Raw genomic sequence first — 20,656 nt, forward strand, 5'->3', positions numbered from 1 at the left:
AAACCCACGCACCTATGGCCAACTAATCTATGACAAAGGAGGCAAGGATATACAACGGAGAAAAGACAGTCTCTTCAATAAGTGGTGCTGGGAAAACTGGACAGCTACATATAAAAGAATGAAATTAGAACACTGCCTAACACCATACGCAAAAATAAACTCAAAATTGATTAGAGACCTAAATGTAAGACCAGATACTATAAAACTCTTCGAGGAAAACATAGGAAGAACACTCTGACATAAATCAGAGCAAGATCTTTTTTGATCCACCTCCTACAGTAATGGAAATAAAAATAAACAAATGGCACCTAATGAAACTTCAAAGCTTTTGTACAGCAAAGGAAACCATAAACAAGATGAAAAGACAACCCTCAGAATGGGAGAAAATATTTGCAAATGAATCAACGGACAAAGGGTTAATCTCCAAAATATATAAACAGCTCATGCAGCTCAATATTAAAAAAACAAACAACCCAATCCAAAAATGGGCAGAAGACATAAATAGACATTTCTCCAAAGAAGACATACAGATGGCCAAGAAACACATGAAAAGCTGCTCAATATCACTAATTATTAGTGAAATGCAAATCAAAACTTCACTGAGGTATCACCTCACACCAGTTAAAATGGGTATCATCAAAAAATCTACAAACAATAAATGCTGGAGAGGGTGTGGAGAAAAGGGAACCCTCTTGTACTGTTGGTGGGAATGTAAGTTGATACAGCCAGTATGGAGAACAGTATGGAGGTTCCTTAAAAAACTAAAAGTAGAATTACCATATGACCCAGCAATCCCACCACTGAGCATATACCCAGAGAAAACCATAATTCAAAAAGACACATGCACACCAATGTTCATTGCAGCACTATTTACAATAGCCAGGTCATGGAAGCAACCTAAATGCCCACTGACAGACAAATAGATAAAGAAGATGTGGTACATATATACAGTGGGATATTACGCAGCCATGAAAAGGAACGAAACTGGGTCCTTTGTAGAGACGTGGATGGATCTAGAGACTGTCATACAGAGTGAAGTAAGTCAGAAAGAGAAAAACAAATATCGTATATTAACACATATATGTGGAACCTAGAAAAATGGTACAGATGAACCGGTTTGCAGGGTAGAAATTGAGACACAGATGTAGAGAAAAATGTATGGACACCAAGTGGGTAAAGTGGCGGGCGGTGGGGTGGTGGTGTGATGAATTGGGCAATTGGGATTGACATGTAAACACTGATGTGTATAAAATTGATGACTAATAAGAACTTGCTGTATAAAGAAATAAATACAACAAAATTTAAAAATTAAAAAAAAAAAAAAAAAAAGGGCATGTTCTTACCATACGACCCAGCAATCCACTACTGGGCATATACCCTGAGAAAACCATAAATCAAAAAGACTCATGTACCACAATGTTCACTGCAGCTCTATTTACAATAGCCAGGTCATGGAAGCAACCTAAGTGTCCATTGACAGATGAATGGATAAAGAAGATGTGGCACATATATACAATGGAATATTAGCCATAAAAAGAAATGAAATTGAGTTATTTGTAGTGAGGTGGATGAACCTACAGTCTGTCATACAGAGTGAAGTAAGTCAGAAAGAGAAAAACAAATACCGTATGGCAACACATATATATGGAATCTAAAAAAAAAAAAAAAAAAAGGTTATGAAGAACCTAGGGGCAAGATAGGAATAAAGACACAGTCGTAAAGAATGGACTTGAGGACACGGGGAGGGGGAAGGGTAAGCTGGGACGAAGTGAGAGAGTGGCATGGGCATGTGTACACTACCAAACGTAAAATAGATAGCTAGTGGGAAGCAACCGCATAGCACAAGGACATCAGCTCAGTGCTTTGTGACCACCTAGAGGGGTGGGAGGGAGTCACCAGAGGGAGGGGATATGGGGATATTTGTATATGTATAGCTGATTCTCTTTGTTACAAAGCAGAAACTAACACACCATTGTAAAGCAATTATACTCCAATAAAGATGTTAAAACTAAAATGGGCATGTTCAATTAGCTACTTCCTGCTAATATTTACAGGCATACCTCAGCAATACTGCAGGTTCATCTTTGGCTGAAGGGAACATTGTGTCTGTTTTCATCTATCCAGAGTACTAAAACTTTCTCCATATCAGCAATAAGGCTGTTTTGCTTTCTTATTCATGTGTTCACTGGAGTAGGACTTTTCATTTCCTTTAAGAATTTTTCCTTTGCCTTCACCACATGGCTGTTTGGCACAAAAGGCCTAGCTTTCAGCCTATCTCGGGTTTTGACATGCCTTCCTCAGTAAGCTTAATCATTTCTAGCGTTTGATTTTAATTGAGAGACGTGCAACTCTTCCTTTCACTTCCTTATCCCTCCATTACAGGGATATTAATTGGCCTAATTTCAATATTGTGTCTCAGGAAATAGGGAGGCCTGAGGAGAGGCAGAGGGGTTGGGGAACGGCTAGTTGGTGGAGCAGTCAGAACACACATTTATTAAGTTTGCCATCTTATATAGGTGTGGTACCTGGTGCCCCAAAACCTTAAGATAGTAACATCAAAGATCACTGATCACAAATCACCGTAACAAATATAATAATAATAATGAAAAAGTTAGGAATATTGTGAGAATTACCAAAATGTGGCACAGAGACATGAAGTGAGCAAATGCTCTTGGAAAAATGGGGCTGACAGGCACACTCGTAGCAGGGTTGCCATGAATCTTCAATTTGTAAAAAATGCATATCCATGAAGTACAAAAAAATGGGTTTTGCCTGTGAGTGCTGTTAGAATTTCAAAGATTTTATCCTTCCACAAACTTATATTGTGCCATTGAGTATGAGTTCCATGTTGAAGTATTTGGTAGCAAGATGATGTTTCTCACTCTGAACTAATTGAATTTTCTTTGCTTTTCACATTCATTATAAACTATTAGTATTGAGACAAAGAACTGTTTTATTTCTTATAAATGATTAATTTTGAACATATGTCATTATTGAAATGAACTGGGTATACATTCTTTATAAAGTCATTCTCATTGCCCACAAAATTTGGTCATAATTTTATATTCATGTTGTGTAAGGAGTTGGTGCTAAGACTGTAGCATTTTCCTGCACTACTCAATGGTGATGGTTTTCAGTAGACTTCTGTTAATATTTGTTAATGAATATCCTAATTTTTATTCTCTTCAGATACTTAAAGCCATTATTTTTTCCCAATTATAGAAAAACAGAGTACTTAAAGCTTATAAATTATGAAGAATGGCTATATTCTAGTCCTTCAGGATGACTGTGGCAGCATGTTTTCCAATTCCACTGTCTGAATTGATCTCACACTTCATTTTCTTGTGCACTGCTACGTGGAGGTTACATGGCAAGACACTAAATGGAGAAGGAGCCATTTGGGTACAAATAAAAATGATCCTACTCTGGGACTTCGCAACAGCTGTGGTTGGGATGTGACAGACAAAGACATAGAGACATCCTAGAGGCCTCCATTCATTCTCTGGGGTCTTTGATCTCCCTTTAGGATCACAGAGTATTAGAGAAATAATGGGCCTTAGAAATCATAGGGTCCAATTTGATTATAGTATACATGCAGAAACTGAGGCTTCTTGAAGGGAAGTACCCTGTCTGAGAGCTTGGGTGTGTGTGACTTAGAAAAAGAATGGCTCAAGGGCAAATTTTGCTCCTATCTGCCAAAAATAATGTCCTAGGATGAGGTTGCAGGAGGCTTTGCTGTTTTCTTCATATCCCTTAGAGACAATTCTGGGAGTATTCTCAGAATGCTCCTGAGATTCCCAGGTTCAAGTGCTCATTCTACACATAATGCTATTGTATAAGAAGTAAAAGGAAGGTAAGCAGCAAGCAGTGACCAGAATCTCCTCTATACACTAGAATTCATTTGCTTCTTAATCCTAAAAACTAAATTCTTGTATAACTTATCAGCGTGTGGCCTAAACTGATCTTAGAGCAGTTATCTTCTGCTTAATGTTTACCTTTTTTATACTTCGAATATTCTAATGCTGCATTTGCAAAAGTGTCAAACATTCACAATATGGTCAAGTAAAGGAAAAAAAAAGACTAAAAAATTGTTATTGCTAAGCACATGTGCCTTATTCTACAGGAGATAATACCACTGTGGGAATCTCACCCAGATTCTATATGGTGTGGAATGATGTGTAAAATAGGGTTATTGTTTTAGTAAGTTTCGTTACTTAATACATTATTAGCAGCAGGTTTTCGTAGCATAGTCTAGAACATTGAAGGAACAGGACTACTGGAAATATTAACACAGATTTAACTAAAAGCATTCAACAAACTTGCCAGGACGTTTGCCCCACTTTAAGAAACAAAGATGAGTTTGTTTCTCATGATGTTTGGCTTTAAGGAGTTAATAGGAATGAGAAGGGACAACAGGCAGTTTTTGAAGTAGGAGACAGAAGAACTATAAAAATTAGGCATAAAGACTATTAAAGCCTAGCAAACTGTTTTGCTTTAGTGCAGCACTGTCTCAAATTGGATGAGGGTGCTCCTTTGTGCTACTACAGCACCTTTGCAGGCTTCTGTCACTGATGACACAGTTTCTGTCTTTGCTGTTGGATTACTTAGCACCTTCACTAGTACTAGTCCTGGTATGTAATAGGTATTCATCATCTACTGAACAAGTATTCTTATTGATATCTCAGTGCAGATGAGTCACAGATTTCATCTTTTTTTTTTAGGCATATGTTTAACTTTTATTTATTTATTACAGATTTCATCTTGAGAAGCGTAGTCATCATGATAAAGTTACTTTTTGCTATATTGTTTAAGAAGTCAGGGAAGTATGAAATATCTTTAAGGAAAATTTTCATTAAAATAGTTAACAAAAAAAGTTTTGGTGCTTTAAATGCTTGGCTGTAGTTATCTGGAAAATTTAGTTATGGGTAACAGTTCACTCCCTGATAAGGCTGGATAAACGAGTTGTTGATTTATAGAGATTCTACCATTTTTATAAGTTACACCCTTGAACAGAGAGAGTTCCAAGGGTTGTTTGGAGGAACTTTAGCCATCCCCATTATTTCCATCAACCCCTACTCCCCCCACAAAGCTATTCCAAATGAACACACAAATTTTGGGTTTGCTTTGTAAGTACAGGTTCTCTACCCACCCTGCTTGTAACTGGACTGAATATCTAAGTCCCTCCTATAAAAAAAGAAATTCTTGAGTCCCCACTTCCCACAGACCAAAATGGAATAAAACAGAGAACAAATACATATGAGGCAACCACCTAAAGGAGCCAATGTAATTTTTCCTTAAATACATAGGACTTCAGCTCTAAGCTAGGATAGGGTTTCTATTTTCTGAAATCCTGGAACATCTTGCAGAATCACTTGGAGCCATAAAATGACAGTGATTTTTATGGGGTGAATGTGTAGTAACAGAGTCGATTTTCTCCTTTGCCTGCCTAACTCCTAGGAGGAGAAATAGTTGAGTAAACACAAAATTATAATTTAGTCAATTTTTAATATTTACTTGAGATATTACTTTTTAGTCTTAAATTCTAAGCATTCAAGAAGCTATGACTTTTCCATCTGATTTTTTTATTGACCAATAACATGTATAGCAAGAATATCTGTTTTTTTCAATGTCTAAAGATCATTTAAAGTATCTGAAAATGAAGTTTTCTTCTCTTATTTGTTACAAATTGGGCTTTACCATATTTACACTAAAAAAAAAAACAACCTGAACTTTTACTAAATCTCCAATATGAAAACTCCTCCTGCTCCCCCTCTTATTTTTCCATTGAGCCATGTTTATAATCTAAAGTCCAAATTTTGGCTAAAAAGAATTGATACAACCCACTCCCTGGAACCTGATTACCGAAGTCAACTAAAGTTTTCATTATTTAGTTTAATAACAAGTTTGCTGAATTGTGGTTTGGGTCTTGTGTATTTTATTAAATGAAAAGAAAAGAAAAAACCCTAACTAGAATTTAAACTGAATCTGTAAGAAAAAAGGGGGATCTTACAAGCAATTCTGTAATTGTCTTTGGCTCAAGGGGGCTGCAAAATGCTTACAACACACGTGCACATACTTACTCATGTAAAACAAAACCCCATTGTTCCTCAAGTTCTTTTTTAAAAAAAGTATGATGTTCCTTTTCCCCCCAACCTTTCTTAACTTGGCCCCCATTCTTAATTGGCAGAGTTCATGAAAAGAAGAAACTTAGAAACCTACTCAGCAAAGTCTAGAATAGCTTTCCATTTGAAAAGTTACCTAAAACTAAAACCTCCTTTTCTCTTTGAAGAGCAAAATTTAAATACCTGATGTATCCTTTATCCTACTATGACTCCATGATATTTCTCTGTTTATAAAATGCTCTATTAAATAAATCTTAAATATATTTTTAAAAATTAAAAATCTTATCCTTTAAGGAATCATTAAGAGCGTAGCAAGAGAGTTTGTAGGTTATTTTAGGTAACTGATATAAATTAGTACCAATGTGAATTAAGTAAAGGGAGTCCATGGATCAAAAATATGACTATACAAAAAGGCAATCAGAATTTTATACAGATCTAGGCTACTTATGAAGTTGTTTAGCTGAAGGCTTATACAGAGAGTAGCACACTTTCTACTATGGATTGAAGCCATGTTGTATGGAGCAAAAACAAACAAAAATCAAATAAAACGAAACTAGAATAAAAGGAAAAAAAATCCAACTAAAAAAAGTAAAATGTGTGACTGGAAATTTAAGAACTCAGATGGGAAATTAACTTGATTGGTAATTTTGTTGGATTAAACAATGGATGAAGAAGATAATATATAATCTTAGGCCACAAAAATTCTAAAATTAGAAAGCTGTAAGTGGCAAGGTAAAATAAAGTTCTATATGTGCTGGCTGTCTGATATCCAAAGATGATATCTCAAGTTCTGTGAATGGATTAAACTTTTCCTCTTATTCAAGAGAGTGCTGTCCATAGAACTTTTTTGTGATGATGGACATGTTTGATATCTGTACTGGACAACACTCACACACGGCTAGTGAGCACTTAAAATGTGACTAGTGTAAGTGATGAACCAAATTTTTACTTATCTTTGATTTTATTAATTTAAGTATAAGTTTAAATAGTCACACATGGCTATTTAATATACACACAATTCCCAAAAATTGCAGAGGAAGGAACACTTCTGAACTCATTCTATGAGGCTAGAATCACCCTTATATGAAAATCAGACAAAAATACCACAAAAAAAGATTATAGGCCAATACGATGAACATAGACCCAAAAATCCTCAACAAAATATTAGCAAACTGAATCCAACAATACACTAAAAGGATCATACATCATGATCAAGTGGGATTTATCCTAGGGATGCAAGGATTTTTCAATGTCCACAAATCAATCAGTGTGATACACCAACTTAACAAATTGAAGGATAAAAACCATATGATCATCTCAATAGATGCAGAAAAAGCTTTTGACAAAATCCAACATCCATTCATGATAAAAACTCCCCAGAAAGTGGGCACAGAGGGAGCCTATCACAACATAATAAAGGCCATATATGACAAACCCACAGCTAACATCATACTCAATGGTGAAAAACTGAAAGCATTTCCTCTAAGAGCAGGAACAAGACAAGGATGCCCAATCTCACCACTTTTATTCAACATAGCATAAGTATTGGATAGCCACAGCAATCAGACAAAAAATAGAAATAAAAGGAATCCAAACTGGCAAGGAAGAAGTAAAGCTGTCACTCTTTGCAGATGACATGATACTATAGAGAATATCCTAACAAAGCCACCAGAAAACTACTATAGCTCATCAATGAATTCAGTAAAGTTGCAGAATACAAAATTAACATACAGAAACCTGCTGCATTTGTATATACTAACAACAACTATAAGAAAGAGAAATTAAGGAAATATTTCCATTTACCAGTGCATCAAAAAGAATAAAATACCTAGGAATAAACCTACCTAAGGAAGTAAAAGACCTGTATTAAGAAAACCATAGAAACTGATGAAAAAAATTGAAGATGAATAAAACAGATGGAAAGATATACTGTGTTCTTGTATTGGAAGAATTAATATCATTAAAATGACTATACTACCCAATGCAATCTACAGATTCAAAGCAATCCTTACAAAAATCCTGAGAGGATACTTCACAGAACATGAACAAATAATTTTAAAATTTGTATGGAAACACAAAGACCCCCAATAGCCAAAACAACCTTGAGAATCATGCTCCCTGACTTCAGACAATACTACAAAGCTACAGTAATCAAAACAGCATGGTACTGGCACAAAAACAGACACATAGACCAATGGCACAGAATAGAGAGCCCAGAAATCCACACACCTACAGTCAATTAATCTATGATAAAGGAGGCAAGAATATACAATGGAGAAAAGACAGTCTCTTCAATAAGTGGTGCTGGGAAAACTGAACAGCTACAAGTAAAAGAATAAAATTAGAACATTTTCTAACACCATATACAAAAATAAACTCGAAATGGATTAAAGACCTAAATGTAAGACCAGAAACCATAAAATTTCTAGAGGAAAACAGGAAGAACACCCTTTGACATAAATTGTAGCAATATTTTTTTTGGATCTGTCTCCAAAAGCAAAGGAAATAAAAGCAAAAATTAAAAAATGGGACCTAATTCAACTTAAAAGCTTTTGTACAGAAAAGGAAACTATTGACAAAACAAAAAGACAACCTACTGAATGGTTGAAAATATTTTCAAATGACCGATAAGGGGTTAATATCCAACATATATGAACAGCTCATAAAACTCAACATCGAAAAAACAAGCTAATTAAAAAATGGGCAGAAGAACTGAATAGACATTTTTCCCAAAAGGAAATACAGATGGCCAAAAGGCACAAGAAAAGATGCTCAACATCACTAATCAGCAGGAAAATGCAAACCAAAACCACAATGAGATATCCTGACACCTGTCAGATTGGCTATCATCAAAAAGAACAGAAATAACAAATGTTGGTGAGGATATGGAGAAAAGGGAACCCTCGCACACAGTTGGTGGGAATGTAAATTGGTGCAGCCACTGTGGAAAATAGTATGGAGTTTTCTGAAAAAACTAAACATACAGCTACAATATGACCCAGCAATTCCACTCTTGGGTATATGTCCTAAATAAACAAACATCCTAATTCAAAAAGATACAAGCACCCCAATGTTCATAGCATTATTGACAATGGCCACGATATGGAAGCAACCTAAGTGTCCATCAACAGATGAATGGGTAAAGGAGATGTGGCATGCACGCATGTACACACACACACACACACACACACACACACACACACACACAATGGAATACTACTCAGCCATAAAAAAGAATGGCTCTTTTTTATAGGCTCTCCTGCCTCTTACTTAGAAACTATCCATTGTGTAGATCATTTTTTGTTAGCCTTCTTTGCATCTGTTTGAACTCACAGAGTGGAGAAACAAGAACTACGTAGGCACAGTGTATTTACTTAGAGCCACAATGAGTGGTTCTAAATGAATACAAAATTTAGAGTTTTAAATGTCTCCTAAACACAAAAATGACTACTAGATATGGGATTGTTAGTCTAATTCAGTACTTAGCCCTCCTGCTTCTAGATCATGAACTCTAAAAGATGTGGGAAGCCATCTGGCCAATTCTGCCCAAACTCTTGGAGCAGGTAGCCCCATTTCATGGTGGCAAGTGAGATCCACAGTACAATGTTGAATTTTTAAAAAATGTAATTCCCGTACATTTTCTTCTCTGCTTCCATTTAGTTGACTATCAGGGATCCACAAGAAAAGTAGTGAGAAATCAGTGGATTGTGAGAAGTGAAACCAACATTGTTGTCCCTTTGTTAAATAATACTCAAAACAAATATACTACCTTGGGTTGGGTTTTTGGGGAAGCAGACTAAAAATGGAGATTCTCCCTTTGTTTTTGATTTTTGACAGTTTTATTATGATGTGCTTTGGCAAAGATTTCTTTAAGTTGAATTTGTTTGGTGACCTATGGGCTTCATGAACTTGGATATCTAAACATGTCCCCAGATTTGAGAAGTTCTCAGCCATTATTAATTAAGATCTGTGCTCCATTCTCCCTCTCTTCTTTTGGAACTCGAATAATTTGTAGATTATTTCTTTTAATGGGATCCCACAGATCAAGTAAGGTTTCTTCACTCTTTTCAATTTCTTCTTCTTTGTTCTCCTCTGACTGGGTAATTTTAAAGTTCCTGTCTTCTAACTCACAGATTCTTTCTTTGCTTGACCCATTCTGCTATTGATGCTCTCCATCACTTTTTTTTTTTTTTCATCTCATTCACTGTATTCTTCAGCTCCAGAATTTCTGTTTGGTTCTTTTTTATAATTTTTATATCTTTGTTAAACTTCTCATTTTGTTCATGATTTTCACTGTTTCCTGATTCCATTGAATTATCTTTCTGTGTTTTGTAGTTCACTGAGTTTCATTAAAACAGTTCTTTTGAATTCTTTATCAGGTAAATTGAGATCTCCATATCTTTGGGATCAATTACTGGAGAATCATTGTGATCTATTGGTGGTGTCATGTTTCCTTACATTTTTTATGTTCTTTGAAGTTTTACGTTGCTGTCTTCACATTTGAAATAGCAGTCACCTCCTCTAGTTTTTGCTAACTTCCTTTGGGAGATAAATACCTTCTGCTAGGGATTCTGAGGCTTTTCAGACCTTCTATGGATACATCTGTTTTACACTTCTTGCTCCCTTTAGTGGCAGAATTTTAAAGCTTTTATGTCATCTCTCTACCCTGTTAACACACCAGGCCAAGTGCTGACAGCCTTCCTTTTGCTTTCCCAAAGGTGGCATATAAGTTCAAGTTTGTGGTCTCTCTCTGGCCCACAGATTTGGGCTGGCACAGACTTTCTGTGTGTACTCACTAGCTGTCTGCCAAAGCTCGCTTTTGCTGTTGCTATTGGGAGTGTGCACAGGGAGCTGATGACAGGGTGAGAATGTATGTGGGTGGGGTTCATGGAGCACTGGGGGTGTCTATGGGCTAGCTGGGGATATCTATGGGTGACGTGTCCTCAGGGGCTCATGGGCAGGCTTCTTGGTAGAGTCTATGACATGGTTAGTAGAATCTGCAACCCTTTAATGCCCTCTGAGAGTTCTATCTACAATTCTCCCAGCCTCTTTCCAACCCCTAAGTCATGAAGCTCATCATTCAGTACTCTGAATGGGGAAGAGAGAAACAAGCCTCTTTGGCAGCAACCACACTGCTTGGGAAGCCAGGTGGTCCCTAATTCGCTCTCACTTTCCCCCACACAAGAAATCACGGGCTGAGAAGATCTCTCTTGGACCTAAGCTGTGCTGCCTTGGGCGAGAGGTGAAGTTAAACTGTTCCTGTTATCCTTTCCTATGCATCTACACTTGTATTTTTTTGTTTCAGTGGTGTGCTGAAATTTCTCTTCTGGAAGCCTGGACTTCCACAAGGCCTCTCTCATCTATAGGTGACTGCCTATGACAGTGTTTTCTGGGGGTTCTTGGACTGTGGTTGAGAGGCGCTAGAGTTGGTTCATAGGCCACTACAAGTTCCACAGCTAGGACAGAAATCTGCATGCCTATTACACGATGCACACATGGGTGACCCTCCTCTCAGATCCCTTGGCAAATGGTACTGGATCCCACAACTCCTACAAGGGCATTTTTGTCTGTGGATGTATGCCAAATTGTTGTCATTGAGTGGCGACATGATGTCTTATTCAGCCATGATGCTGATGTCACTCCTGTCCCTGTGTTAAAAAATGGGGGGCCATGCATACTTTTTTCTGTCCCTGTGTTTGACAACACTGAGAATAAGCAAAAATAACCTACAACTTGCTCCAGAAAATGCTTTTTCCTGAAAGATAAGACTTTGAACCAGCTAAAATAGCTTGCACATCAAAGCTTACTTCAAGACCCTTGCTTCACTGGGCCCAGTAGTCCAAAATTATAATATTAAACTCTGCCCAATCCCAAGCAGTTTCTCACCTTGCACAACCTGCCTCAAAATCATCCAACTTAGGTCCTAAAACCCTACAAATGTCATTCCTGAATTTATCCATTTTGAGACACTACTAAAGCTCTGTTAAATTGTTGTTCTCTTTCACTACAATAAGTCTATTAAACTTAGCTTTTCTTGGTCAACAGGTTATTCTGGTGGTCCTTTAGGGGAACTGACAGTTGTGAATGGGAAAAATGGTGCCTATGCATTCTTTTTCTTACTGTAGCCTCAGAAGAACATGGTTCTACAGTGACCTGACAAAATGAGAAGGCTGTCATTTCAGTGAAAATTTGAGCTATTTACCAATTCAACCACCAATGGTGTGGAAAGTCAAATTCCTCCAACAGAATCACAAATCTCAGGATTCAAAAAGACTTAAAACTTATATAGCCCAATCCATCTGCTTGATACACATGGAGAATACAGGCTCAAATCTGGGCTCAAATTAAATTTTTTCCCTATACTGCTGAAGGGGCCTCTTCCATGCAACTAAGGTTTTTAGGTTTCCTCTCTACTTCCTCATCTCCCCTCTTCATTCTCCTCTGCTCCCCAGCCTGTTTTACCTCTTTGCAGACAACTAGAGGAAATATCAGTCCTCCCTCGTGTTTTGGTAGAGGGAGTCTGTGTTGCCACAGGGTTTTTAGGGCTGGGTGTTTTCAACAAAAAGTATTTTAAAAAAGACCTCCCACTCCAGGAAGCTAACATCTGGTTTCTATTATCTGAAAGGTCTCATTAACAGATGATATTATAATGTCCATATCCCTATTTTTGAAGCTGAGGAAAGTGAGGGCTAGATTTTGGGGGGTACAATCTCATAAATAATGGAACAAACTTTCTGGCAGTGTAGGCTTTCCTATTCATTTCATCCTGAGAGTTTTAGGATTGAGAGAAAAAAGTATTTTATCCTGTCTTTACCGGAAAAAACACTAGATAAAATGGTTCTGGATTAGAAGTTTTATTCAGACATTTGTCTTTAAGCTAATGTATCCTTTTAAAAATCTGATTACCAAATCCTTAGTATATGTTAACTAACTTGAAATGTAACTGACTTGAAATGAAAAATACCATTCATAGTAACTTTTAGTAACAACTCACAAGTTGTTATTCACATATTAGTGAGAAAAAATCTATATATGCATGTGTTGCAAAGATTATTGGAAATCTTTTTATAAATAAAAGTGAAAGGAAGTTGCACATGGCTCTAAAGAGTTTCCCACTAGATTCTGTGTGAAGACAGAGTGTTATACAGAGCTGGTGACCTTATATGAGTCTCAGGGTTTCTTTCTTTTCCGTTTTTCCTCGTTGACTATTTGCTTCTCCCACATCACACATAATTCACAACAGATGGTTTCTTCATATAGCTTTTATTTTTATGCTGGGATAAATGTTGATATATCCCATTTTATTTTTAATTGTAGAGTTGAATTATCTGACTCTGGACAGTTTTTACATGTTAAAAAGTCTGTATATATGTGTGATGGTGGGAGCATGTGTTTACAGTAACACAATAGCCTCATTGTGACACAGCCTTAAGTTAGATTTTTCCCAAACTGCAAAAAAAAAAAAAAAAAATGTGAACGAACATTCTAAACTCAAGTTAGAAATACAGATACAGCCTATAAACTTTACTTTTTAATGAGACCAAACATTTTGTTCCTGAGTCTTCCTTTTTTTCTTTTTTTTAAATAATCTGTGAAACATGTAAAATAATTATTAGACTTTTGGTTATTTGGTAGTTTACTCTCAATACATAAAGGAGTTGAGGTAGTTTACAAAAATGCAGGCAATGTAAGATGGGAAAATTAGGAGCTCCAAATATATTTTGCACAAGATTCTTCCCAGTTTAAAAACATACTACACATTCAGCTCTGGGTCCTAGAAGTCAGTTTTTCTTTTTAGTTTTACTTATAACTCTAGTACTAAGTAATCAAGTTTTTAAAAAAGAAATTCAAAGACTATTCATTTAAAAATTCAAATTTTCTACTAATAATGATTTAATGTACATTATCTAGTAAAAAAAAGTTCATTATTTTCCTTATAAGTGTACGTTAAAAGTCCTGTCAGGGCTTCCCTGGTGGCTCAGTGGTTGAGAGTCTGCCTGTCGATACAGGGGATGCGTGTTCGTGCCCGGGTCCTGAACAATCCCACATGCCACACAGCGGCTGGGCCCGTGAGCCATGGCTGCTGAGCCTGCGCGTCCGGAGCCTGTGCTCCACAACGGGAGAGAAAGTCGAGCAGGACTGATGTCAGTCTTTTTGTAGCTGAATCTCAGAAGTGACATTCCATTATGTTTGCCATATCCTATTTGTTAGAAGCAAGTTATAGGTTCAGCCCATACCCAATGGGAGGGTATCACACAAGGGCATGAACCAGAAGGTGGAGATCATTGGGGACCATTTTAGAGTTTGCCAAGCCCAAATATGATGAATTATATTGGTCTTTTTTGTTATTTAACTCCTCCACTTTCTCTACTTTCTCCTACTCCTTCACTCTGTATAGATGCATTAGCTAAAAAGTGTTATTTTTCCACTTCAGGAAAGCCAGAGGACTCCAGTAAGCCCTGAGAAAAACTAATAAAAATGTTCTATATTCTGAATAGCTTCAATGTAAAATTTCAGTGAGAAAGAGATAAACTCAGTGATCATACAGTCATCATAGATAATTATGGGAACTCTGGACACAAATTTCATTAGCAGCTATCAAGTTCTTGGAATTAACACAACATTGTAAATCAACTATACTTCAATAAAAAATAAATTAAAAAAAAGAAAAAATATTTTAGAAAAAAGGTCTTGGAGAAAACATTACCGGGCTCTGCCACCAACCACTAGTATCACGCTCAAGGAGAATTCTAGCCTGGATCGTCATGTCAGAAAAGTATGCATGGCTCAGGGAATGGTAGACTCTGTTGCCAGCTCTGCTGCATGAATCACCTGGGTAAGCTACTTACCCTCTTTGAGCTTTGGTTCCCTCATCTGTAAAGTGGCTGTGATGGGTGCCTGCTCTGTCCACTGCCCCAGGAGTCTTGTCATTTCTTGCAATGATACATAGGAAGATTCAATAAATGTTTTGAAAAACTGTGAAATGCTGATGAATGTGAGGCATCATTATCACTTTGTTCATCATTAGATCTAGGAATATTTTTTCTTATCAGCGGGCATTACATTTTACAAGCTCAGAAAGCATCATGGAAAGCCCCATTACTTTCTTTTTTTAAATTTATTTTATTTAAGTGTAGTTGATGTACAATGTTGTGTTAATTTGTGCTGCACAGCAAAGTGATTCAGTTATACAAATATACACATTATTTTTCATATTATTTTCCATTATGGTTTAATCACAGCATATTGAATATAGTTCCCTGTGCTATACAGTAGCACGTTGTTGTTTATCCATACTATATATAATAGATAGTTTACATCTGTGAATCCCAAACTCCCAATCCATCCCTCCCTCCAGCACCACCACCTCCCCACCCCCAGCAACCACAGGTCTGTTCTCTATGTCTGTGAGTCTGTTCCTGTTTCATAGATAAGTTCACTTGTGTTCCATTTTAGATTCCACATATAAGTGATATCATATGGTATTTGTCTTTCTCTTTCTGCTTACTTCACTTAGTATGATAATCTCTAGGTCCATCTAACTTGCTGCAAATGGCATTATTTCATTCTTTTTACGGCTGAGTAGCATTCCATTGTATATATGTGCCACATCTTCTTTATCTATTCATCTGTCGATGGACACCTAGGTTGTTTCCACGTCTTGGCTATTGTGAATACTGTTGCTATGAACATAATAGTGCATTTACCTTTTTGAATTATAGTTTTGTCCAGACCCATTATTTTCTAAGTGGTGATTTCTTTCCGATCTTTATGGAATGAAACACTCTCCTAAAAGATTTCATGCTCTAGATATCCATTTCCTCCTTTCCCCACGCCCACATATACTCATACTCTTCCCACATTCTCAGTGAACTGGTGTTATGAATCCTTGTATTGTTGTTGGACAAATCTATGCCCATCAGAAATATAAACACAAAGACTGATATTTTTATAATCACAATAAAAATTAGTTAAAAATAAAAGTAATCTATTATGAATGGTTTTCATAGCTTTCAAATTTCACTTCTAGACATCTAAAAATTTTGTATTTAACCATTTGTTTGAATAATCCAAGGTTGATGAAAATCCTTAAGTTACAAGTCTCAAAACAGACTGATTTAGCTCTGTAGTTTGCTTTCTCCTTGTGTTCCAGAGCCATCCAAGTTAATTCCATGTGCCTGTGGTCAGTGAGACTCTGGAGGTTGTCTTGACTGAAATATGGGAGAAGTGTCCTGGGAAGAATTTTGAGAATCTGCCAGGGCAGTGTTCTCCACACTTCCTGGATCATGTATCCCATGAGTAAAAGCTATGTGAGCACACTCCCTCATAGATATAATTTTAAATTTATAAGTTATATACATATCAATCTGTATTTATATATTATGCATATTATAAAAGATATGCAGTCTATGGATAGAAAACAGTGAGATGAAATAAAATATTAAAAAAAAATAAAATTTAACACTACATTTATTTTTGGTACACCAAACCTTTTATCCTCAAATTATAGAGATTTATATTGATGTCTAGACAGTTGGTTTACAAATGCCTTGCAAATTAAACTGGCATCATACTATCATTTGCTAATATTGAAAAGTATAACATACACTTAGGGCTAGGTTCACTGTTTATAATAATGATGTATGTCCATATTTCAATTGATATTTTTGAAAATTATTTTTTTTGGCCTACATCTTGGCAGAACTGATTGGATCACCACTCATTTTGTCTCTTAGTGTAGCTGAAAAAGAGCTCCTTCAAGGAATAGAGGAGATATCATTCTGTGTTTTTTTAAAAAAATTATTCTTGCATTATAAATATTATCATCAATCCAAAGTTTCTTTTCAGGAGACTATTTCTTTTTTCCTCTTTAAAAAAATTTTTATTGAAATATAGTTGATTTACAATATTGTGTTAGTTTTAGGTGTACAGCAAAGTGATTCAGATACAAACACACACACATACACACACGCACACAAACACACACATATGTATTCTTTTTTAGATTCTTTTCCATTATAGGTTATTACAAAATATTGAGTATAGTTCCCTGTGCTATACAGTATGTCCTTGTTGTTTACTATTTTATATATAGAAGTGTGTATATGTTAATCCCAAACTCCTAGTTCATGACCCCCCACTTTTCCCCTTTGGTAACCATAAGTTTGTTTTCTATGTCTGTGAGTCTATTTCTGTTGTGTAAATAAGTTCATTTGCATCATTTTTCAGATTCCACAGGTAAGTGATATCATATGATATTTGTCTTTCTCTGTCTGGCTTACTACACTTAGTATGATAATCTCTAGGTTCATCCATGTTGTTGCAGATGGCATTATTTCATTCTTTGTTATGGCTGAGTAGTATTCCATTGTGTATACCACATCGTTCTTTTTTTTGAACAAATGCTTTTTATTTTTTAAATTAATTTTTATTGGAGTATAGTTGATTTACAATGTTGTGTTAGTTTCTGCTCCACAGCAAAGTGAATCAGTTATACATATACAGATACCCACTCTCTTTTAGATTCTTTTCCCATATAGGTCATTACAAAGTTTAGAGTTCCCTGTGCTATAGAGTAGGTTCTTATCAGTTATCTATTTTATATATAGTAGTGTGTATATGTCAATCCCAATCTCCCAATTTATCCTACCCACCTTTTCCCCTTGGTAACTATAAGTTTCTTTTCTACATCTGTGACTCTATTTCTGTTTTGTAAAAAAGTTCATTTGTACCATTTTTTTAGATTCCACATATAAGCAATATCATATGATATTTGTCTTTCTCTGTCTGACTTACTTCACTCAATACGACAATCTCTAGATCCATCCATGTGGCTGCAAATGGCATTATTTTGTTCTTTTTTATGGCTGAGTAATATTTCTTTTCAGAAAACTTTTAAAGCATTGGTCCACTAGTAAGTGTCAATTTAGTTAAACCAAATGATATAATCTATAAATCCTCTTAACCACCCAAAGAAAACAGCAATATGTTGTGAAAGTCAGACAACACAAGAGCAAACATGCTATTACTATCTCTCAACAGAGTGCAGACTGAAATATCAACTGAGTGAGGGTACCTGTCTACTAAATATTAGTAAAGTGCAAATAGATATATATATATATATATATATATACACACATATATATATATACACACATATATATATATATATATTTATTTATTTATTTTCCACCCAGAGCTGTGTATACCCCAGTTTGGAGACCACTGTACTGGATCTCTTGGGGTTCATCCAAGTCCCTAGTGAGACCTGGGCCAGGATGGGTTATGCAGAGGGGGCACAAGAATGTAAACAGATACCCCTGCTACAACCAAAGAGCTCCAATTTCATTTATATTATATTTTATACAATAAGCTTTCTAATAAATTTTCATTAGAACAAATGATTACATAGCTAAGGCACATTTGAAACTTTCTTCTGGAGAAACCTACAAGTCCATGACCCATAGTTCTGACAAATGTTTGAAACTGAACACTTAACAGTAAAGTTGTAAAAATAGTCTTTTACTAAAGAGCTAAATATATTGTTTTTTTTAAGTTCCTGGGTTTTACGTTTGTTTTATTTTTCTTACATGTAAAATCACAGCCTTAGAACTAAAAGAGAAAATACTTTTAGCCAAACATGCTATGAAAAGTTTTGAATGTAATTAAATGCTAAGTAAAGCATTAGTTACAAAATGCATTAAAATTTTTTTCTTAACTGAGACATTAAAAAAAGTTAAAAGTTTTGAATATTTTGGAAACATCATATTAAAGCAAAGCTTAAAAAAGGATATGGTTCTTTCAATATTTCAGTGAGTTTAATCTTGACTTGTCTAGAGGCTTTGGAAATACCAGCTAGCTCATGCATCCTAAGATAATATAAAATCAGTGGACTCTGACCTCCAAAATTGAAGAGAACACGCTTAAACTCTGGGCCACTACTGCTATAATGGGACTGTAAGGGGTAGGAAAAAAAAATGAACCAATTATTACGCTTGTGTATTTTTAAAGAACTGTAAATAAAATATAACTGCATTATAACCATAAATACAATTATTATCTGGTATATTAAAACAAATAAAGGGAAATTCTGCAAGGCATCTTAATTAAAGTAATTTACTAAAGTATGAGACTATGAGTATGTGCCGTAGGGCTCTGCTAGTCTTTTAGCATGAAGACAGGCCAATAGAGATCATTCTATCTGAAGAACAGAAAGAGAAAAGAATGAGCAGAGCCCCAGAAAAAGGAGCAGGAAAAAATATGAAGAAATAATGACTGAAACTTTCCAAGTTTTATGAAAAACACATCCAAGAAGCTTACCTCCAAGTAGGATAAATTCACATCTAGATGCGTCATAGTCAAAGTGTTGAAAGACGAAGACAAAAAGAAAAATCTCAAAAGCAGCAAGAGAAAAACAACATATAAGAGAACCCCAATAAGGTTAACAAGGCGACTTCTCATCAGAACAAAGAGGCTAGAAGCCCATCACAGTGCTGATGAAAGAAACTTTGACCACGAATTCTGTGTCAAGGAAACCATCACCATAATTATAATTGCTTCAATATTCTACTATTGACTTCTTGTGGGATGCAAGTATAGCAACTACTCATATGTTAAGTCTTTCCTCAATTTTTATAACACCTAGATGAGAGATTTATTGTTGATTCCACTTCTTGTGGGGAAGTAAGATTTTATTCTCATTTGTTTTTACTGATATGTAAAATTCTCTTGTGTTTTGTTTGCTTATGGTCAATTTTTCATTGTATTCATTCATAGCTGCTCCAAAATTATTTCAAATAGTGGTAATATTGTAATCAAAAGCAGTTCTTTGATGGTGAAAATGATGTCAATATCAGCTGTTTTTTCTGTGATGTAAATCATTTATTTCACCATAGTCTCCCATGACAATTCACATCAGGTTATACCTAGCCTGATCTTAAAACTTGCATGCAAAACCGCACCAAGTATTTTCCTGGCTTTTGCCTGGTGTATTATAAGATAGAAACTCTATCTTACTGAAGTTTTAGAAACAGACATTCCTGTTCTTTTTCTGCAGTTACCAGTTTTTAAACTAAGAAAACCACAGTACACAGATCCTTCTTCCTCTATGAGAAACTGATTTTTTTTTAAGCGTAGTTCAATCAGGCGAGAGCAGATTGAAAGCAGGGCTCCAGAATGAACGTAATACACAATTATTGTCTAATCAGCACAGAGTAGATTCCACATGTTTAAACAGCCCATGAATACAGTAGATTTTGGGGTCAACAACGTTCTACTTTTGACATATACAGAGCTTACTGTTAAAAGCGATTCCCAAATCTTTTCAGAGGCCTCCAAGGCAAGGCTTTATTAACCTGTACTTATGCAGTTGTAATTCTGGACCTCTATACTTTTTCCACAGTAACAGTTTATCTTCTAAGATCAGGCCTGTTACCCCAGCCTGTTGTAAACTTTTGGTGTTCCACTATATTCATAATTCTTCCAGGTTTTATGACTTCTACATGGCTAATGAAAAATGGCAACCATATTTTTAT

General features: G+C 35.7%; 1 protein-coding gene across 1 annotated transcript in view; it reads right to left on the reverse strand.

Annotated features, from left to right (window-relative positions):
• Positions 1–20,656, reverse strand: part of FAM227B (family with sequence similarity 227 member B) — a 253,534-nt gene that overhangs the window by 23,592 nt on the left and 209,286 nt on the right. The window contains exon 12 of the mRNA XM_027096637.1: positions 18,917–19,077. Within this exon, the coding sequence (XP_026952438.1) occupies positions 18,917–19,077 (161 nt within the window). The remainder of the gene's footprint in view (positions 1–18,916; positions 19,078–20,656) is intronic.

Source organism: Aethalodelphis obliquidens, unplaced genomic scaffold (genome assembly GCF_003676395.1).
Source record: "Aethalodelphis obliquidens isolate GAN/ISIS:26980383/991018 unplaced genomic scaffold, ASM367639v1 scaffold105, whole genome shotgun sequence".
In the NCBI taxonomy this organism is placed as follows: domain Eukaryota; kingdom Metazoa; phylum Chordata; class Mammalia; order Artiodactyla; family Delphinidae; genus Aethalodelphis; species Aethalodelphis obliquidens.